Below are 23,796 nucleotides of genomic sequence, written 5' to 3'. Positions count from 1 at the left end.
TACGTAAAGGGTACATTCTTCTTTTTAGGGTGCCTGTCCGTTCCGAACGTTGGCGATCATTCTGGCTATGATGACTTTGTTGGTTGCTATACGGAATAGCTTTGTTGAGGTCTTTCTATACCATGCTCTCAGGTTAGCAAGCCAGGATATTCTTCTTCGTCCTGGGGCCCTTTTTCCTTCAATTTTACCTTGCAAAATGCGTTGGAGTAGCTCATATCTGCCTTGATTTCTCATTATATGTCTCAAGTACTGCAGCTTACGGCCCTTCACGATGTTGACCAAATCCGCGGTTGTGTTCATCCTCCGTAGTACTTCTTCATTGGTTATTTTGTCTGTCCATGGTATCTTCAGGATCCTTCTCTATAAACATAGCTCAAAAGCCTGAAGTTTTGATAGAGTTTCCGCATTTAATGTTCACGTTTCCACTCAGTACAGAAGCACTGAGTACACGTAACATTTAAGGAGACTTATTCTTGTTTCTATTGTCCCACGACTCATTGATTATATTTCCCAAGTAGTTGTACTGTGAGACACGTTCAATTCTCATTTGGTTTACATACAGATTTGGTCCAGTTATGTTTTCTTTGCTGATGATCATTAGTTTGGTTTTGATGGTGTTTATATCCAGTCCATATGTTCTACGTGTCTCTAAGTTTTGCAGTCCTTCTATGGTACTGGAAAACACTATTGTATCATCTGCTTACCGCAGGTTATTGAGGTTGACTCCATTTATTGAGATGCCTTCATCAATATCTTTTAGAGACTCTTTAAAAATGTGCTCCGAGTACAGATTGAATATCGGTGGTGAAATTATGCACCCCTGTCTCACTCCCCTTAAAATTTTGACCTGATATGTATATTCTCCATCTTTTCGAAGCACTTTTCGATACTCCTCTATTTCTTGACATTGTTCTGTTTTTTATTTCTCTTTGGCTTCTCTTATCTTTCTCTGACGATAGCATGTATTCTCTTATATTCTTGGAGATTTTCTTTGTTTTTTTTTCTCTGATCCATAAGTTCAAGTATTTCATCGGTCATCCACGATTTCCGTTTCTCTGTATATTTCTTCAGGTATTGTTCTTTTATTTCCCTCACTGTTTCTTGTATGATAGTCAGACTTTCTTCTCTAGTTCCTGCATTTCTGCATTTGAGCACCTTTGTATTGAGGTTTTCACTAACTTTCAGTCGAACATTGGGATCTTTCAGTTTTTAACATCATACTTCATCGACTTACTTGTAACCTTCTTCATTCTGACTTACCTACAACTGGTACATGATCAGAATTTATGTCTGACCCGGTTATGTTATGACAGATGTACGGGGATGTAAAGGGTACATACAAATTAAAAAAAGATTCGGCAAAATCTATCAATAGGAATCGGAGATATAGTTTATGTCTCGAATTTGAAGTTTATATTTCATTTTTGATAGCACGGATTTTAAAGTTTTCCTTCACGACTCCAAACTGACCGAATTGGAACTTAAACGCAGATAATTAGGTTTCATAATTGTTATAAATAAGCCGGAGAATGCTTAAGATCCCGTGGACTGACCGAGTCACAAATGAGGAGGTCCTCAGAAGAATGAATAAGAATCGAGAAGTACTGACCACCATCAAATCCCGAAAGTTACAGTTCTTCGGACATATCATGCGAAATGAATCCAGATATGCTCTCCTTCAAGCCATCCTGCAAGGAAAAATATTTGGAAAACGAGGTCCAGGAAGAAGAAGAACATCTTGGTTAAAGAACCTCAGAATCTGGTTCAATACAACATCTGTTCAGCTTTTCCGCGCTGCTGCAGATAAGATAAAGATTGCCATGATGATCGCCAACATTCGTAACGGATAGGCACATCAAGAAAAAGAATAAATAAGCCAGCTATGAGTTTTTTCGGCTCAATCCTGTATGGATACAGGATGCAACTTGTAAATACAGTACATTTTGGAGACGGCTTTCGCCGTATTCCCGTTCTCCTCCGTTAATCCTCCCGGTCCAAGGCATGCTCCTCCTCCAAACCTCTCGATTCCATCGCTCTTCTAATTCCTTCATTCCATGAGCATCGAGGTCTATCTTTTTTTCTTCTTCAAGGGGGCTTCCATCTGTGAAGTTTTTGGGGCCAACGTTCGTCAGACATTCTCAATAGGTGTCCAAACCATTTTAAACCTCTTCTATTCTATTCTGTCAACGACAGTTTCTGTAGCATTCATGTTATTTCTTATAGATTCATTGGTCTTCCTTTCCAGCCTTGATGTTCTAGCACTTCTTAAATAATCCATCTCAACTGCCAACAATCTTCTCTTCAGGTCTGCATTAATTGCCCATACTTCAGAGCCATAACAAAGAACTGATTCAACCATGGTTTGACCTATTCTTTTTTTGTTCCTTTTGGAAATGTTGCGATCCCACCATAAGGAGTTCCTACAATTTTACGTTCCTGATTAATTCGGTGTTTAATTTCGGTTTCTTCCAAGCCGTTCTTATCAATAAGTGCACCTAAATATTTAAATTTTTCCACTTGTTTGATTTCCACGTCCTTGTCTATCAACACCTCAAACCTTGCATTGAATTGATAACTAAATATTCTGTTTTCTTCGTGCTGACTTGTAACCCCCATTTTACATATTCTCTGTATAGACGCTTTATCATAAATTCTAGATCATAAGAATCTTGAGCTAGGACGACTTGGTCATCCGCAAAGTTCAGGGAGAACAGTACGATATGACGTACTGAATTGAAAACACAATTGAAAAATCAACATATTCATATGGATTCTGTCCCTACAATAATATACATAAAATATACTTGGCACCAGGACAAAAGACAATGAAAATCACTAAAGAGTAAATTATTAAAAGATTAAAATAATAAACAGGGGTATAGAATGCTAAAAAACTGAATTTTTGTTTAATACAATAGGAATAGGAATAAACAATAAAAAGAAGTACTTATATTGCAAGACGTATTTGTAATCGAAATATTTTTTAAAATAAAAAATCATTAGTCCGTTCGTACGAATGTTTCGATGCATAAACCGAACCAGATATTTTTGTACTAGAGGTGTGTCAGGAAATAACAAAAATAAACGTTTAAAAAAGTGACAGCACATTCTTTGCAAGATTAATCATAGAGAAGTAAAAAAAAAACAAAAAAAAACAGCATATTGATGAATGATGATTTCAACTCTTGGAACTCTGCATGCAAGGTTATCCAGTTTGGTCTGTTTTTGTTCTTTCTTTGTAATTATTTTTACGAGTTATAATTATAGGGTTATTAGTCACCAAGACATATCTTGGGTGGTCTCGAAATATGCGTAAATTTGTGTTCATCGTATCAAGAAGAAATATATAGTGGTGGTAACGTCGCAAAGAAGGTACTGCGATTGCGTTGGTTCAACTTTAATGATGTGACATTGAAATGTTAGGACAATTGTTGATTGATTATAGACTTAGTTTAAACACATAAACAGGCAAATAAAAAGTTATTGGCTCTAGTAAGCGAGAAGAGAAGTAAATAAATCTTAGATGACAGAGGAGAGTATCGTGATTCTTTTCCTAGTTAACATTCTCCTAACCTAACTTGGCTGAACCGTACTGATGACCAAATACACTATATATGTATATATGTAATAATATGTATACCCCAGTCAATGAAGAAAAAAAGCTGAAAAAATCTTATACAGATATTTGAAGGTTCTAACAGATATATGAGGGGTAGCTGATAAAAAATCAATATTTTGTGTAACAATCTTAATAAGTGAATTTTTTGCCTATAAAAAAATTATGCGTTCTAGAGAAAAATGTTTCAAATAAAAGTTCTAGATAATAAAAAGTTCTTTATTTTAAGAGTTATAAAAGTAGTGAAATGTCGATAGCAGTTAAAGTAAGCTGTATACCCAATAGACTAGGCGGGATCTGTAGAAATTCAGACCATAATGGACATTTTCCATAGGAAGCACGATATGCGCCAGTCGCAAACCCTGTGCTAAATTTTCTATTTAACAAAATCTGAAAACAATTGAAAATTTCTCATTTTTTTGCTCCTATTTTCGTTTATAATTCGGAAAATATTGATCCTAGAGAAAAAATGATAGGAAGTTAAAAGTTTCGTTATTCAATTTTACACAATATTTCGTTAGCTAGAAATTGAAAATTTAATGTTTATTGTTGAAAAAATAGCAATAATTGGAAAAAAAGTACAAAAAAATGAAGTTAATCCTTCAAATGTTTTCGACTTTCTAAACTTGACTTACAAGCTTCATATTTCGCCTAGAAAAACCTTTTAATATGTTTAAAACGTGTGCTAAATTTTGTTAAGATCGATCGGATAGGTTTTGCATAATAATTTTGCAATCCAGCCTACTGGAAAAAAATCGCAAATTTTCAAATTTATAGTAGGCCCTAAATAAGGCCCTCAGATAGTTGCAAATTTTTTTACACTTAAAGGACGGCTCAAACTTTCAAACACTTTTTGTAAAATTCAAATCGGTTCACTAGGAGAGCCTAGAAATTTTTTTAAGTTTTAAACATTTTTTAGGCTTATAAACAAATTGAATAACTTTAGGAGCTTTAAACATATCCTTCTAAAAAAAGAAAAAGACTTTAAAAAAATTATTGAAGATAGAGTCAAAATAAAGTTTATTTATGAAAAAAAATTTTTTTCGTTCGCCTATGTTTTAACAATGTAAATTATTTATTAACAATTTATAAATACATATTTGTTTAATAAAAGTACCAATTTACTTCAATGTATAAATTGCAAGCTCAAAAAAAATGCATAAAGAAAAAATGCAATTACTTGTTTAACATACAATTGTTTATTGCAAATTTCCCAATTTGCAATTAAATATGGTATTTGAAAATATGATATTTGAAATCCTTGTCGTCCGAGACAGCGATTCAAAAAAAAAGAGCAAAATTGGTTAACAAGAAGCCGAGATAATGCAATTTTTAGCGCGCGCTATGATTTTGAACTCGCCGATTCACATTTTGAGTGAATGTCCCTCACCACCACCTCTCATGCATTCCGAGCGACATTTTACGCGAAAACGGTTTTTTATTTGTCTTTTTTATGGATGTTGCCATGAAGCGCATTACGTAAAACTTTTGATATAAAAAGTACTTGACAAGACGAGGGTATTTGTTTAAAAACGAGCCCTCTATCACTTATGGTTACACGGCAAATGTATGCCAACTTTGACCTTCAATATCTCGGCAACCAGTAAGCCGAATGTATCTTTTTTTTTAAAGAAGCGTCTTTTAATGTTCTTTAAGTGTATAAATTTTGAAATTGAAATGTTTAAAGCTCGTAAAGTTATTCAATTTGTTTATAAGCCTAATATATATAAAAAATGTTTAAAACTTTAGAAAAATTTCTAGGCTCTCCTAGTGAACCGATTTGAATTTTACAAAAAGCGTTTGAAAGTGTGAGCCTTCCTTTAAGTGTAAAACAATTTGCATCTATCTGAGGGCCTTATTTGGGGCCTACTATAAATTTGAAAATTTGTGATTTTTTTCCAGTAGGCTGGATTGCAAAATTATTATGCAAAACCTATCAGACCGATCTTAACAAAATTTAACACACATTTTAAACATATTAAAAGGTTTTTCTAGGCGAAATATGGAGCTTGTAAGTCAAGTTTAGAAAGTCGAAAACATTTAAAGGATTAACTTTATTTTGTTCTACTTTTTTTTTCCAATTATTGCTATTTTTTCAACAATAAACATTAAATTGTCAATTTATAGCTAACGAAATATTGTGTAAAATTGAATAACGAAACTTTTAACTTCTTATAATTTTTTCTCTAGGATCAATATTTTCCGAATTATAAACGAAAATAGGAGCAAAAAAATGAGAAATTTTCAGTTGTTTTCAGATTTGGTTAAATAAAAAATTTAGCACAGGGTTTGCGACTGGCGCATATCGTGATTATCGATATTGGGCACATCCTGAAGGGATTCCAGCAAAAAAATAGCTTCCTATGGAAAATGTCCAATCCAAAACAGATCCCGCCTAGACTACAAGCTTAATCAAGCCATTCAGAGCGATGCTGGGAATATTTTTATTCCACTTTGCATCATTTCACTTCATCTTTCCTCACTAGAGGTCACTAGTGTCGCATACTCTGGTAATTATTTTTCCTATAATTGCCATACTGGTTTGAGTCTTTTTACAAGTCTCTCTGATGACGGGTAGACCCAGAAACACGTATTCGAGAATGGTAAGAGACTTTAAGAGTAAATTAAATCCAAACGCAACCGTCTACGTTATTTAGTTATAAAAGTGTTATATAAGAGTCTAAAATAAAATACATAAATAATTGGCTGAGATAATTATAAAAAATACTTTTTTTGTAATATTTTATAAATGTTAACCTAGTATTATTATAATACACTACAGTACAGTAATGCTTTGGTTAGTGATCAGTGTAGTAGTGTCTGGGTGCTCGGGAGACTGAGATCTCGGAAGCCCTGAAGAAGACATCGAAGAGGATGTCGAAAGCTCGAACGTGTTAACTCTTTAAGAGTGGTTTACGTTGTAAACCGTTAAATGGAAAACTAAAAACAAAAACAAACTGAAACACAATGATAACTAACACATTAAAAGAGTTTTGGTGTACTAAATCATACCATTTGTAAATTAAATAGATCAAAATGGAAATTTAATTTAAAAGTGAGTTAGAAGAAGTTTTAGAACCATAGTGAAGATCGATATAACAATCTTGTTCTTATCTGCAGTTGCTTTAAACAGTCGGTGTGTTTTGTGTGTGAAATTCTAAACCATTCCTCTTCTTCATAAAACAAACTTTTCTTCTTTGACTACTTTTAAATTTACTTTTCTTATTTTCTTTTTTGAATACGCAAGCTCTAAGAGAATAAAAAAAATGAGAATATTGCGGATTACTATTATGAGGAACTATAAAATAATATTGTAAAGATAGTAATTAAAATAAACAATAAATGTTTTAAACAAATTTCTTGTTCGCCTACGACTTTTTGGGAAGGTAAATCAGTCAAATTAAAACACTAGACCTTGGTAAATCAGCATTAATTAAGAAATTTATGCAAATAACATAATCTTCTTTAATTTAACTTTGCCGTGTCATTGATGTTTGAAAATTTTAGCGATCCCACAAAATTGATAAAACCCCAAATTAATTTGTTAATTCTTTCAATGTCGTTTCAATGGGGACTCCGTTATACCGGATTTTAAATGGACAGGGTCATAAATTAGAAAAGCTGTATAAATTTACATGGCAGGCAAAATTTTGCTTACAAAATGATAATACAACAGAAAAAAATACCGCCCGCTTACAAGTCTTTAACGAACAGCAATGGACGGAATACTATTTTGTCTTTTAAAACATGTAACAAGCGTCAAAATGTCATATTCTAAAATCTCAAAATTAATTTGTTGCTACGAAAACAGCAAAAAAAGTAAACATTTTCAATTCAAGCAACGTCGATAAAAACGTCGATAAAAAGTGGTCAAAACCAACTGCCAATAAAAGAGACGACGGAGTACGGTTACTTTCGACATGGAGACTTTTCACAAAGAAAATATCCGGTCCACCCGTCAATCAAGATCCTGTCAGAAATGTTCGCGCCAACTCTCGCACCAATCTCCGCGATAATTCCCATACTAACCCCCACGCCAACTTCCGCCCAAACCACGTTACCATCGACGGTATAAATGAACCGCTCGCTGTTTTTTCAGCCTCCAAGATGCTCCACAGCACACGCCATGACATCTTGCCCAGTGCTATTTCAGTGCTGTTCGGCCTTGTACTGTGCTAATCCGACAACATTCAAAGCAAACCTGAAGAGAATTACAGGATTCTAAAAGGGGACTTCATGATCAATTCTATTCGTAATAAAGAATCCTATCTTAATCCACAAATGAACATTGAAGCTAAGGTGTTCCCAGTAGCAGTAATGCTTTGATTAGTGATCAGTGTAGAAGTGTCTGGGGCTCAGGAGACTGAGACCTCGGAAGCACTGAAAGAGACATCAAAGAGGATGTCGATGCCGCGTCGATTATCAACGATTATCATCCGGGAAGACTGTTGAGTATAATATTAATTCTTGTAATAGTATTAATTTTAGTTCAAGGTTTAATTGTACTAACCGCGGTATATATATATATATATATATATATATATATATATATATATATATATATATATGTATATATATATATATATATATATATATATATATATATATATATATATATATATGGTAGACCAAATAAAAATGAATAGACAGAACAAACGACAAAAAGTGAAAAGTTGATCGAAAGAATAATGAGCAATGGATAAAAGATTGTCGACTTTAAAACTTAAATTTCGACTATTGACAACTAAATAGTTTAATTATTTGGTATATTTTTTTATATCATGGACAAATTGGGTTTAAATGCCTTGATAATTGATAAATAGAATGGTCCCAATTACCCTTTTGGACTGTAATTACTTTTGTTCAATATCACACCCCATAAAGAGGTGGTAAAAAGTTTGTCTAATCCTTTAAGTAAGATTAAAATAATAGATTAGTTGATTAAGTGCAGGTTTAATTATCCCAAAACAACAAACATCTTCTTAAGGCGCCCTCTCCATTACTGAAGGTTGGCTACAACTACAGCAAATTGCTCTCTTCTTGTGCTGTTCTTAGTAGGTATCGAATGTGTGTTCATGCCTGTTCAGTCTCTTACATTTTTCAGCCAGGAGCATTTCCTTCTTCCTGGACCTCTTCTTCCTTCCACTTTCCCTTCCATTATCAGTCGTAGGAAGTTGTATTTTTCTCCTCTGTAAATATGTCCTAGATAACTCGTTTTTCTGGTTTTTACAATATTTAGGAGTTCTCTCTCAGTCCCCATTCTTCTCAGTACCTCGTTGTTGGTCACGTGCTCTGTCCAAGAGATCTTCAGCATCCTCCAGCAAGATCGTTTGTTATTCTCCGTTGATTTTTATTCCTTCTTCAATATTTTCGAGGGCATTGTGGAAGATCTTTTCGGAATATATATTAATCAATAGTGGAGAAAGTTCACAGCCCTGGCGAACTCCTCTTTTTATTGACATTTCTGCTGTCGTACGATTGTCTATTTTAATCGACGCCATTTGATCCCAATATAGGTTTTTAATAACGGCCACCGTGGTATGGTCTATACCATGTTGTGTTAGGGTTTCTATGAGTTCTGTGTGTTTTACTCGATCAAACGTTTTTTCGTAGTCGATAAAACAGAGAAACACGTCTTTTCGTTGATCTCGGCATTTTTGTAGTAATAACTGGAAGCCAAATAATGCCTCCCTCGTACCAAGCCCCATACGAAATCCAAATTGATTGTCGCTCAGATTTCTTTCGCATTCTCTGTATATACGTTGATGTATAATTTTGAGTAAAATTTTCAGAAAATGGCTCATCAGGCTAATTAATCTGAACTGTGAGCATCTATTTGCTTTATTTTTCTTGGGTATAGGTATAAATGTCGATCTAAGCCAGTCTTCTGGGAAGATTCCAGTGGTAAATATTTTGTTAAAAATAGTAGTGTTAAGGACTGAAGATTTTCTTCATGGATAAGTTTTATCATCTCTACATATATCTCATCTGGACCTGAGGCTTTTCGTGGCTTTGCCATATTGATTGCTTTTGGAACTTCCGATGTTAATATATCTGACTTAGACACAAGTATTGTGTCTTGTACTATATTCATTTGTGATTCTGTTCTCTCGTCATCAAACAGATCTTCAATGTATTTTTCCCATATATTTCCTACATTTTCTGGGCTAGATACTATTTGGTTGTTATCATCTACTAGAGTTGTTTTAGTGAATTTTTTCTTCATATTTGTGACTGCCTTAATCTTTTTGTATGCATTGAAGTAGTAATGTTTTTTAGTAATTCCCTCAGCTCCTCACATCTGCTGTTCATCCATTCTTCTTTGGCTTTCCTGATTTTGTTTCGGATGGTTCTCTGGGTTTCTTTATATTTTACTTCATTGCGGTTTTGGTAAGATCTTCTTACGTCCATCAGTTCTAGGATTTCTTCGGTCATCCATGTATTCTTTGTTTTTCTCGTGTTGTCTTGTAGTTGTTCTATTTGTATAGTTGTGATTGTTGTTTTAAAGGTGTGAGAAATACTTTCTACTGATTCTTGTGCTACCGCGGGTGCTTCACTGAATTTTTCTTTGAGTGTATCATTGAGTATTTTCTCTATCTCTGCCTGTGCTGCTGGATCTGTAAGTTTTTCGAGGATAGCTTTTATCTTCTCTCTGCGTTTGATTTTCTTCAGTTTAATTGAGATTTTACCGATAACAGGATTGTGGTCGGGATAACGCTTGTCAGTTAATATATAATCAATCTGGTTTCTTATTATGTGGTTTTAATTATCTACAGGTGCTTTCTATGTATATAATCTTTTTGGTAGTTTAAACCAGATGTTTGCGATCATTAGATTTTCTTCTTGGCAAAATTGGACCAGTATTTCGCATCTATCATTTCTTTGGCCCAAACCAAAGATTCCGACTATGTCTTCGGTCCGCCCTTCACCTACTTTGGCATTAAAATCTCCCCTAATAATGTTTCCAGCATTTTTCTTTGCTATCTTCATTAGTTGTTTGATCTCTTGGTAGCATTCTCGTATTTCTCTTTCTAGTTTTTCTCCTATAGGAGCATATACTTGTATAAAGTTAATATTTCGAGGAGTGGTATTAATTTGTAGCACAGCTACTCTATCAGATATATGTATAAAGTTCTTTACACATTTACTGCTTCTCGTCAACTATAAATGCCACTCCGTTATAATGATGAGGATCGTCATTACCAGCATAGTATATCACATGGTTATCGATGTTTGTCTGTCCAGATCCAGGCCACCTAACTTCACTGACTCCGAAGAATGTTGACTCCTATTCTTTTCATTTCTCTCACGATATGTTATGAGATTTTCCTGGCATAAAGAGGGATTTTGCATTCTAGGTTCCAATTGTCAATGTGTCATTTTTGTTTTCCACTTTCGGGTGGTTCCTAGTATTGAACGTGGAGATTCTTAGCACCCCTTGACCATTTAAGCCCTGCCACGGACTAGGGACCTTTTGTTTTCCATAACTTGCCATAGTCGTAATATCTTGATAATATTTAGTGTATTGGTTTCTTCTTGCCTTATACACCATAGTATTACAACCGATTAAATCAATATCTGAAACAACAAGCTTATAAAATTTAAAATATTAAACTAAAAAAGAAAACCTATCTACTAAATTTATTAATATTACTAACTTAGTTAAATTAAAAGTCTATTGATCATCAGATAAGTTGAGAGTCTATGGATGTAAAACTCTTTTAAAATGTTTATTAAAAAGTTCTGTTATATCTACCAGTCGTATTGTACATCACGATGGCTGGTGATCACTGGCTATTCCTCGAACTCGAAACAAATCTGCTGTGGTCTTGAAACTTTGGGCCACGGCCCACTAGCCTACTACACAAATCAGCAGTCTTTTTAGCACTTTTATAATTTAGCGGTGTAATCACTTTGTCAAAAGGCCTTTGACAAAGTACAACATGAACCACTAAGACAAATTCTAATAAAGAAAAATATACAGCCGAGATATTCGAATTATATGCAACCTATATTGGAATCAAACAGCAAATGTGAAGGTTGAGGGTAGGCTAACAGAAGAAATTCAAATCTTGTCAGGGCAGTGTCAGGCAGGGATGCATCTTGTCGCCACTTTTATTTAATCTGTATAGTAAAGCTATTTGTGAACAAGCACTCGAGGAAGAAGATCTTGGTCTGATAATAAATGGTGAGACGATCAACAATATAAGGTATGCTGACGATACGGTTCTCCCAACGGGAACGCTAGTAGAACTACAACATCTCGTTCAAAGTCTCAATATATACTGTAACAGTTACGGCTTGAAAATTAATTTGAAAAAAACTAAATTTATGGTAATCACGAAATCAAAGAACATCAGAGCTAATCTTGTAATAGACAATACAACGATTGAGCGTGTGTCCTGTTATAAATATCTAGGTGCTTGGATCACAGACGATACTGATCAAACAAAAGAGATTAGATGTAGAATAGAAATCGCTAGATCAGTCTTTAATAGAATGCGCAAACTCTTTTGCAATCGTGATATCAATATAAAGTTACGAATACGAATGCTGCGGTGTTATGTCTTTTCTACCCTGTTGTATGGAGTAGAGGCTTGGACACTAAAACAGTTGACCACAAAAAACATCGAAGCTTTCGAGATGTGGTGCTATAGGCGCATTCTCAGAATATCATGGATGGACCGCGTCACTAACACGCAAGTACTCCAAACTTTAGACAAAAGATGCGAAATTCTAAATGAGATAAAAACTAGAAACATGGAATACTTGGGGCACATTGTGAGAGGTGAAAAGTACGAACTTTTAAGAAATATCATGCAGGGCAAAAGAAGTGTGGGAAGAAGAAAAATATCGTGGCTTCGTAATCTACGTGAATGGTTCGGGTGTAGTTCGATTGAACTTTTTAGGCGCGCTGCTAACAAAGTCGCAGTGGCCATGATGATTTCCAATCTCCGCTAGGAGTGGCACGAGAAGAAGAAGAAGGTGTAATCACTAAACAAATAGATCCCAATGATCTATGCTAAATTATACACTTTGGTGACAATTTTCTTAACTCACTCTTATATAAATTAAATGGAGTTAAGGTACAATTATTTTAACCAACACTTCAAATAACAAACTTTTTACATGTGGTTGATAAATTTTGCAACACAAGTGTGTACAACTCAAACTGAGCGAAGGTACGAAATATAGTTTGGTAGAAATATACGAACCCATTGTTGCATTAATGTTATTAGTTAAAAGTATATTTTAGAACAGGTAATTTTTCTTCGTACAAAATCACGTGACGTAATAACCTCAAATAATTTCTAATTTTAATGTATACAGTATTGCATACGTTGTACATACCTAGACTGAAATTATACATCATACACACCTTTAAAATGTCGCCCGTTGTTAATATAAGGTAACTTGCACGTGTTCGCGGTATTCTGAATCAACCACTTCTCTGAACCAATTCCACCATCCCAATGTCGTACAAAAAGTTGTTGGATGAGGATTTTACCTGAATTTAGATGGTTTTTTGGTGTAGATCAACAGTACAATAAGCAAAAATCGTACAAATTACAGAATAAAAATTGTTTTGTAACTTACACTAATTGAGATTAGTTGTTATAGAGTTAAGAAACTGGAATAAACAACTCATCTGGCTCCTACAAATAATGGCGAAAACTATCCAAAAAATTGTTTGTTTTAAAAAACGTTTTTACACAAAACACATTGAAAAAACTTTTACAGACATTTAAGTAAAATTATGTTATAAAATCATCACAGATCATAAATCATCGACCATAAGCTCCAGTATAAATATACATTTGAAAACTCCAGGGGGCACAAATCTATGATTGATTTTATAGTCACTAATAGAGAAATCTAACCAAAGCAGATTCTAAATATCCGAACCTTAAACTCAGCAGACGCAGGGAGTGAACACAAACTAGTACTAGCAAAAATATGAATGAAAATAACACCAAAAAATTTTCTACAGGAAATCACCGAGGAAAAATTCAATGTAGAATCACTGTGGAACGACTCTACAAGAGAAATGTACCAAAGGAGGCTAGCATAGAAGATACAGCTGAAACAAATAGACGACATGGAAGATATAAACTCTAGCTGGGAGAAAATTAAAAACAACATTGAAGAAGCAGCAGCAGAAGCTCTAGGAAAACGCAAAGTCATACTGAACAAAAGAAACAACAACAATACACCATGGTTCAGAAAATAAATAAAAGAGAAATGTAAAGAGAAACGAGAGGTCTACACGAAGTACAAAACATCAAATACTCCAGAATCCCGAGACACTTATAGAAGAATACGAAATGAAACAAAGCAGTTGGTAAGAAGACCAAAAAATGATCACTGGGAACCACATCTTCAATACAACAGCCAAGAAATACAATATGATAATATCAGCACAAAAAAACCAAATATATGACATCTAAATACCCACTACGATGTAAAATCGCAATTGATGGGAAACAAAGCAGGAAGCAAGGTTTAGATATCTGTGGATAGATATTACTAGTTACGGAGATGTTGAAGAAGTACGACAACAAGGCTTAAGACCAAGTAAAGCGGCGGGATCTCTTAATGACATAATCTGGAAGAACAAACACCTAAGACAAGACACAAAAACAATAATCTATAAAGCAGCCATTAGACCTATATTAACATACACGGCGGAGACAAGACCTGACATATCTAAAACGAGACCACTATTAGAAATAACAGAGATGAAAATACTCCGACGAATATCAGTGAAAAGTCTGTTGGATAGAGAGAGAAGGGAAAACATAGGAAGAGCATGCAATATAGAAGACATAATTGGATGGGTAACAAAACGGAAACAGGAGTGGAACAAACACATAAGTAGAATGGCAGAGGATAGGATAGTACCAATAGCACGAGATAAGTAACCAAATGGACGAAGAAGTCTTGGCAGACCAAGAAAAAGATGGTGCGATAATTTAAACAATTTAGGAGGCTAATATTGAAGAAGAAACAGGCTTTAAAGCCTACATACAAGGAGGAAGAAGAAGAAGAAGAAATCATCACAGAAAATGTAGTCATATTGTAAAAATTCTGTGATCCACTTCATCCATGTTTAATCTTACTTAAGAATATGTAACGAAATATAAAGAAAGGAAAGCTGAGAATAAAAGGTGGGCAAATAATCGTCTATGTAGACGGTATTGGTATTATTGCAAACAACAGAAATATACTGAAAGGAATCCTAGAAGAAATAAAAGAGAGATGAAAGGGAGTGGGGCGAGTGGTTTAATCAAGAAAAGACAAAAATATTACGATTCGGTAAAAACACAATAAAAGTAACAATTAAAATAGGGAGTTCAGATTTTAAAGAAGTAGATCACTTCTAAGTATTATTATACGCAGCAAAAACAATGACAATTACTAAAAAAGATAAAGAAGACTTACGAATAGTCGAAAGAAAGATCATGAGAACCTTTACCGGGACCAATTAAAACAGATAAAGATGAGTTTAGAAGCAGAACAAATGCAGAGATTAAGAAAGTACTGAAAGAAGATATCGTGACCATAATATAAAGCAATGTTCATATCTGGCGAGCAAAAGATGAAGCAGGACCTACGCGATGGTAGAATAAAATCCAGGAGGAAAAAAAGGGGAAGACCAAGATCAAAGTGGCTGCAAGAAGTTGAAGAAAACTTACAAAAGGCAACCGTAAGAGAATAGCAGAGAAGAAGTAGAGTCAGGAAAAAATAGAGAGAGGTCGTTAAGAAGATAATATAAGCAAAAGGGACTGATCCTCCCAAGAAATGGGATCTAGAAAGTTTTTGCAGCTTAACTCCACAGACCACAACAAAGTCGAGTAGACTATAGATATGATAAAACATAAAGGAACAGCATTCTATTAAACTCTTTGACTTTATGGATAAACACAGGAGTGATATCGGACAGACAGTTCGGCTTCATTAACGCAGTTGGTACCAGAGAGGCACTTTTCAGAGTACAGGTACTGATTCAAAGATGCAGGGACGTTAACTGCGACGTATACGCGTGCTTGATCGACTATGAAAAGGCATTTGACAGAGTTCAACATCAAAAGATGATAAACATTTTAAAAGAAGCAGACTTGGATGACAAAGACCTCAGAATAATTTCAGAACTATACTGGAATCAGACCGCATACATGAAAATTAACGGAGAAGAAACAGATCACATAAAAATACTACGTGGAGTTAGACAGGGATGTATCCTATCGCCGTTGATATTTAATATTATGTACTCAGAGAAAATTTTTAACGAGGCTCTATACGGAATAGACGAAGGCATCCTTCTAAATGGTGAAAGAGTAAACAATGTTAGATATGCCGACGACACCATGGTGATAGCAGATAGTTTAGAGGGACTTCAGAGGCTAATGGACAGAATAAACGAGTACAGTCAACAGTACGGACTAAACATTAATACCCACAAAACGAAACAAATGATTATCAGCAAGGAGAATATAAATGGAGCTCATCTATACATTAATGGGACGCAGATAGAGCGAGTAAAACAGTATTGCTACCTGGGAACTATTATAAACGAACAGTGGAGCAATGTACAGGAAATAAAGTGCCGCATAGGAAAGGCAAGAACGGTCTTTAACAAAATGAGCGCCATCTTCAAAAGTCACAACATATCCCTAGATACAAAAATGAGACATTTGAGATGCTATGTTTTCTCTGTGTTGTTGTACGGAACGGAGGCATGGACGCTTACAGACACCACTATTAAAAAACTTGAAGCATTTGGAAGGAAGGAAGGAAGGAAGTTCTAGAAAAAATGAAGAAGGAACCAGAGATTGTGTTTACGATCAAACGCATAAAATTGCAATATCTGGGACACGTTATGAGAAATCAGCACCGTTACTCCTTGCTGCAGTCTATATTGCAAGGTAAAGTCAAAGGTAAGCGAGGACCCGGTAGAAGCAGAATATCATGGCTGCGGAATTTAAGAACATGGTTTAAGAAAACCTCAACGGAGCTGTTTCGAGCCGCAGCGAGCAAGGTCATGATTGCCAATATGATTTCCAACATCCGAAACGGATAGGAACCAGAAGAAGAAGAAGAAGACAGGAGTGATCGAGGAATTAGACAGTTCGAAACCGTCTCCCCCAAACTATTCATAGCAGTTCTGGAATATGCATTTAACACGGCGACTTTCTTGTTTCATCGCATGTCATGTTATCTTATATTTTTACCCTGAATTCATATTTAACTGTATTTGTCACAGTTTTAGTTTTACTAAAATTGACCCGCAACCTCTTTCTTCAGCTTGGCTAAAATTATTCAACCGTCACTTTTAAATCTTTTTTGCATCAGCTATCGAGATGGCGTATATTGTACGCCCATGTAATATATGAATAATGTTTCTCAAGAGCAAGAGCCCATTAAAACGGCGACAAACGACACAAAATGGCCGCTGGCGGCTAACACTACGCATATTTTATGGCCTAAGAATCAAACTTTACCTTTAGGAAAGGTAAAGCCAAGGTGAGACATGCCGTTCTCGATATTTGCAGTCGTTAGCGGTTAGTCTACTAAGTAATCTTTGTGCATTTTAGAAATAATTGATAATAAAATTGTGGCTGGCGGCGAAGCAATATATTTTGCGTGTTGTATTGCTAGTTGCGGATATTAAATATTCCGACGTTTGAAACGAATCAGAAATTGAGACAACGAAGAATGGTAGATGATAAATACATCCCCGGCAAAAAAACAATCGATTGGAAACATTTATATTATCTCTAGAAAATATCGATATGACTCTGTACCGAAAATCTTGTGACATAATCGCGTAAATATTGGTAATTCATCTTGGAGGCAGTTGAATTGTTGATTTCACTATAAAAAACTCTGAGGAGAAGTCTGGAAAAAGCATTAATATAACTCGCAACCGAAACGAAAAAAAAGAGCGTCAGAAATCTCTCGAAGAAAAACAAAATGTTCACTGATCCCGACGATGAGACGGAAATTTGCTAACGGAGAAAATTTTTGTAGTATTCTGTTAAATATAATTTTGTTAGTAAAACAATCATATGTTGGTTTTTTTCCTAATCTTTAGGGAATGATATATATATATATATATATATATATATATATATATATATATATATATATATAAGGATTTCCACAGTTTTCACTGTATTTCTTCACTCAGTCCCCTTCCTGTAGGTTTCTTCTACTCATTGCTTCGTCCACTTCATCTCTGAAAGATCTTCGGGGTCTGCCTCTCTTTCTTCTTCATATCGGGCTCCACTCTGTTATTCTATTTATCCACCGATTTTGGTCTGCTCTTCTGACATGTCCGTACCAGGTTCATCTCCATGTTATTTATTCTATCTCTTCTTGTTACTCTGCAGCTTCTCCTTAGGAATTCCATCTCTGTTGCTCTTATTTTGTTTTTGGTTTTCTTATTTATTGTCCAATTTTCACACCCACAAGTGAGGATACTTCTTGTCATGGTATTATATATTTTTTTCTTTGTTTTCATGCTGATGTTCTTATCCCATAGTACCGGGTTCAATTTTCGTATGCAGTCTCTTGTTTGTCCTAGTCTATTTTTTATATCTTCCTCCGTTGTTCCTTTGTTTGATATTATGAAACCTAAATACTTATACTTGTCTGTTCCTTTGATTTGTTTACCTTCGTCTATTTCCAGCTGTTTTATTTCTGTATTCTCCGTTGTTAGGTATTCAGTTTTCTTTAGGTTTATTTCCATCCCATTCTTTGTATATTCCTGCTCCAGTTTTCTCATCATAAAACTGAGGTCATCCTCGTCTTGTGCGATCACTATTTGGTCGTCGGCAAAACTTAGCATATATAGATATTCGTTCCTTACTGGTATACTTATTCCTTCGCACTTTCTTTTCCATGGTTTCAGGGTTTTTTCCAGGAATATTTTGAACAGGGTGGGGGATGTGGAGCAACCCTGTAGTAGTCCCTTTGTCGTCTTAAATGGACTGCATATTCTATTGCCCGTTGTGATAGCTACTTCGTTATTCTTGTAGAGTGCTTTTACCGCGTTTATTAATCTTCGTGGAACTTCGATGTCTTTCATTGCTTCCCATAGCTTGGTTCTAGGTATTGAGTCATATGCTTTCTTGGCAGGGAATGATGACCTTTGTAATAAAAAGGTTAAAATAATAGACACAGTATTTTAATAAACTATCATTTAATGGAATAGACTAGAGAAATAAGAAAATAAAAGCCATTTATTGTTACACTCTTTGATACATGTATCTAACTACTGCTTTTGATAAATTTTGTGATAAAAATATGCAATAAACAAAATATGCAAAAGATTAAACGTCATTTTTTACTTATAAATAATTTGTAAAGTTGTGTTTGTTAATTTTTTAAACTTCAAATTTGTAAAAGTTGCAATATCTCCGGTTCTAATCAACGAAAATTGATGAATTGATGAACCAAAATAATTTTACCCTTTTCAACTTCTAGGTTCTTTATTTTCACTTGGAACTCATCACATTTACTGGATGTGTCTTTCCTGAGATACCCAAATGACAAATTAAATTCGGTTGAGAAAAATTTTCTGTAAGTTTCTCGTAAGTTTCGTAAGACAGTGTTAAATTTGGATATTTTTCAATATACATTTTGTGCATTTTATTAATAATTAGCTCCTCTGGTAAGTATATTTTGAAAGATTCTGCCAAGTTGTAATGACCTTTTCTGCCTTTCAACGAACTAATGTGGCTCGTTACTGCTTCTCTTTATTCTTTAGGGAGTTTCCTAGGTCTTGAAGAATGCTTTCCTCTTTGATCCCTTGGAAACATGCCAAATTCTTCTTTCTTTCTCTCCATCTTTTTCTTGGTTATACTATGGGTGGCCATAAAAGCTTTAAAGCAAACCTGAACTTCTTTTATTGTATTCTCATCATTTATAATCTATATAACTATATACGGCATCTTTAAATTTAGCGTCCTCTTCCATTTGACGTGAACGTCGGTTTTGAATGTGTTGTTTGGTAATTATACCACATAAATATGAGTTTTGTTCATTAACAGAACACATTAAATTAAATTGCTTTAAAATACTGTTCCTACAGCCTTCAGAAACATTTTGAAAACATTCCAATCTTTTACAGTGACAGTCAGGCCCTGGAACATGGTTGTGTAACCCAAGTTTTTTACTTACATTAGTCATGCGGCCAAATGATTTTCTTTTCTTACTTAATTTTACATTTACTGAACGACTTACATCCATATCACTTATTTCTTCATCACTTGGCATAGTAAAATGATTTTGTATTAGTAACTTAAAGAAACTAACCTCAAATATTACACCTCGAAGAACACACGAAAACAATGAGTAACAATAAAAGCATCTTAAATTGTTTCTGCGTGAGATTCACAACTGAAATTCCCCCTTTTTAATCGGTAACATCTTGACATTCCCCTTTCTTCTTCTGTATAGGTATTTTATTATTCGTGTTCTCTTTTATTTCAATCTTATATTCTATCAATTTTAACCAATATTATTTACGTCCAGTGAAGTACAAAATATAACCTATCTAATGAATTATTAAAACAAAAAATGAAAATTTCTGACATTCCTCCTTTTTTCCCTGTACCCTTCATATGGAAATGTATTTCATGAATTTCTGAAATTTTATTCAATAATACTTTGGATAGCGTATCTCGTATATTCATTTCAAACATTTCACAAAAATTCAACTCGTTATTGCTAGTGGATCCCTTCCTACGGAACGGATATACAAACAAAAGACAAATTCGATAAAATTAATAAACTGTCCTGTTGTTCTAGTGCTAAACCACCATCACCGTCATCGTTGTCGCCATTCGCCCCCCACCCGCCTCGTTTCCGTAGGATGCCCACAACACCAACAACTGTGCATTCCGACCAGGGGGTGAGCTGATCTCGAAGAAAATGGCCACCGACATGCGGTCTCCGAACGTCTCCGTCACCCCCATAAACGTGGAGCCCTATCCGCCTCCCGGAGAGCCTCCGCAAAGGACCAGAAGCGCTCCCCATCCAGCAGCTCTCATTTCAAATGGTAAGGTTTTTCATAAAGAATTCCAGACATTTTAAGCAATTTGTAGTACTTACTAGTTACGAAGAATCGTTTTGCTAAGAATATTTACTTTCTCGGCAGTACATATTCCAGTTAAACGTTCTTTGTTGATGTTTCAGGCACTGTGGACGTTCTGGACAGCTCGGACGCCGAGGTAGCGAGAATAGATTTCCAGTCTGTAAACATGCGGTCCAAAATAAAGAGGGAAGACATTCCAAGGCCGATGAGTTGGGAGGGGGAACTGTCAGACGGTGAAAGAGAAGGGATGTGCATCGACGAAGAAAATTCGGCGCCGGTAAGTGGTTATACTGTTATATTGGTAACCATTCTGGAAATAATATACATAAGTCCGGTTTAATAACCTCTAGCAACTGTTTTATTTAGAACGAGGGTTATGAACGTCCACAGTAGGCAGACAGTAGGATGTCCACAGGCCCAGAGGCAGCACAAATATTTTCTCCTTAGCGAAAAGCTTGCAATGTTGAGAATGACAATGCTACAAGTTCATCAGCTGAGCATTAGCTGTTTTTTTGCTTGTGCAGTGTTTATTAATGAACGGAATAGTGATAATTCCTACCTTTGTATTAAGTCATCTGCAAACTAATGGTTTTTAGAATTTAAAATTATCAAAAGCTTTATAGTAATGAAGATTAAGAGGAGACCCTCAAAATGATGGTACTCTTATATTCTTGGATAAATGTATTCGTGCATTCACATAACCTAACAATATTGTTTTTTAGGTACCTGAAAATCTGTCACTTCCCCCTTCGAAGCCGCCTTATATTAACGACTCGAAAGAAAGTCCCGTTCTTAGACTGAAGCAGCCACCTATGGGAAACTATTCGTTACATAGTACGCCTAGCAACTCACCTCTACTTAGCCAACGACACCCTATAACAGGTTGGTACTTTAAAACTCCTATGAAGTTTGTTCGTGTTTGCTTCTCTCTAATATAATGTTTATCTTTTCGTCAGCAAATTCGTTGAATCATAATTGTAGTAAATCATTCTAGGGGTGCCGATTATCAGCCATAAAGATCTCATGATGCACAAAGGTCTCAACGTTCCCCCGACGCCTTCGCCCGATTCAGCCGTCCACTCTGCTTACAGTGTCTTCAGTTCGCCCACTCAGTCGCCTCTAACGCAGCGCCACGTAACCTTCACGCCCAATCTCAGCAGAAACAACAGCGATGCCTCGCACTCGAGTTGCTGCAGCTACAGCAGCGTTTCCGTTTCTGTCTCGCCTACGCAACAGTTCTCGCCCACGCACAGCCCAATACAGGTAAGATTTTTGTTTTGAATTTTACTACTTTATATATTTATATGTGTGTATATAAATTTAATATTGCGTTCTTATCCAGACCTTAACTGTGTTTCAAGACTCAAGCTAATCGAGAAGTCTGTTTAAAATCGAGACAGATACAGGTTAAAATAAAAGTGATTTCTTCGTAGTGTTATGTTTTTCTGTATGTTCAGAGACTAAGTGAAGAAAACATGGTCTAACTAACTTTATTTTAACTCCAAAAACACACTTAATTACAAATATCATTAAATTTTAATTGCATTAATAATTATCGATTACAATTCACACTGATATCGCTTACAAAGCAATGCGCCAATACTTATAATCAAAGGCCTCCTCTGCGGACTTATATAAAGAGAACTACCTATCTGGAAAACCCCACGCGTCGTTTACCGGGTGCCGAGAACATCTCTGCATCGATAGTAAGAGTGCCTGGAATATTTGCGGTGAAAAGAGTATTCTCGACTTCGCTAAAGAACAGGGCAGAATTTAGGGTATGTAACACAACAATGTTTAGGGTATGTACACCTGGAAATCTCCACAGGATTCTGTGGGAAGGATTGTAAGAAATCAGATTGATTACATGCTAGTAAATAAGAGGTATAGGAACAGCTGTACATATGTCAAAACATACCCGGGGGCAGACATAAAGTCTGATCATGTACCAGTTGTAGGTAACTTCAAAGACAGAATGAAGAAGGTTACAAGTAAGTCGATGAAGAAGTATGATGTTAGAAAACTGAAAGATCCCAATGTTCGACTGAAGGTGAGTGAAAACCTCAATAGAAAGCTGTTAAAATGCAGAAATACAGGAAATATAGAGGAAAGTCTGATCATCATACAAGAAATAGTGCGAAAAATAAAAGAACAACACCTGAAGAACGATACAGAGAAACGTAAGCCGTGGATGATCGATGAAGTACTTGAACTTATGGATCAGAGAAAAAAAACAAAGAAAATCTCCAAGAATATAAGAGAATACATGCTATCGTCAGAAGAAAGATAAGAGAAACCGAAGAGAAACAAAAAACAGAACAATGTCAAGAAATAGAGGAGTATCAGAGTCGATATGATAACTTCAATGTCCATCGAAATGTGAAGGAAATAGCTGAAAACTGAACACCGGAAAAATAACAGATGATGAAGGCAATCTAGCCATAACCAAAGAAGATAAAAAGAAAGTATGGGAAGAATACTTGGAGAAACTTTTCCACGACCTTAGAACAATACAAGAACCCACCATTGAAGAAAAAAAAAGGTCCGGACATCCCACCAGAAGAAATAACGGCAGCCGTCAGACAAACGAAGGATGGAACAGCACCGGGACTTGATGAAATTCCTGCAGAACTGCTGAAGCTATAACAAATAAAAATAATAACTGAAATATTTATTGAAATATACAAGGCAAGAAAATGACCAGTAGAGTGTCTGAAATTGGAGTTTGTACCATTGCCCAAAAAAAGATGAGCAACAGCTTGTGAAGACTATAGGATCATAAGCCTAATGAGCCATCTGCTGGATTTGCGCTTTATGAGCTTTATTTACGTGCAGGTATTGTTTCAGAAATGTAGAGAAGTCAGCGCTGATGTTTGTGCATGCCTGATTGACTACAAGAAGGCTTTCGATAGAGTCAGGCATAAACAAATGATGGAAGTGCTGAAGAGGACAGGGATTGACGGAAGAGACCTAAAAATACTTGCTAACCTGTATTGGAATCAATCAGTGGTCCAAAGAGATGAAGAATATACAGATCAGGTCAAAATCTTAAGGGAAATGAGACAGGGGTACATAATTT

At 35.3% G+C, this 23,796-nt stretch overlaps 1 protein-coding gene across 2 annotated transcripts in view; it reads left to right on the top strand.

The window, feature by feature from the left end:
• The window catches only part of Hr39 (Nuclear hormone receptor FTZ-F1 beta), a 107,739-nt gene that overhangs the window by 39,551 nt on the left and 44,392 nt on the right, over positions 1-23,796 (top strand). For both annotated transcript variants that reach the window (XM_072530804.1, XM_072530805.1), the window contains exons 3-6: positions 20,432-20,681; positions 20,819-20,994; positions 21,440-21,599; positions 21,712-21,980. In XM_072530804.1, coding sequence (XP_072386905.1) covers positions 20,555-20,681; positions 20,819-20,994; positions 21,440-21,599; positions 21,712-21,980 — 732 coding nt within the window. In that variant the 5' untranslated portion in view covers positions 20,432-20,554. The remainder of the gene's footprint in view (positions 1-20,431; positions 20,682-20,818; positions 20,995-21,439; positions 21,600-21,711; positions 21,981-23,796) is intronic.

This window comes from Diabrotica undecimpunctata, chromosome 4 (assembly GCF_040954645.1).
Source record: "Diabrotica undecimpunctata isolate CICGRU chromosome 4, icDiaUnde3, whole genome shotgun sequence".
Lineage (NCBI taxonomy): Eukaryota > Metazoa > Arthropoda > Insecta > Coleoptera > Chrysomelidae > Diabrotica > Diabrotica undecimpunctata.
Note: the sequence above shows the minus strand (reverse complement) of the source record. Positions and strands in the feature narration are given on the sequence as shown.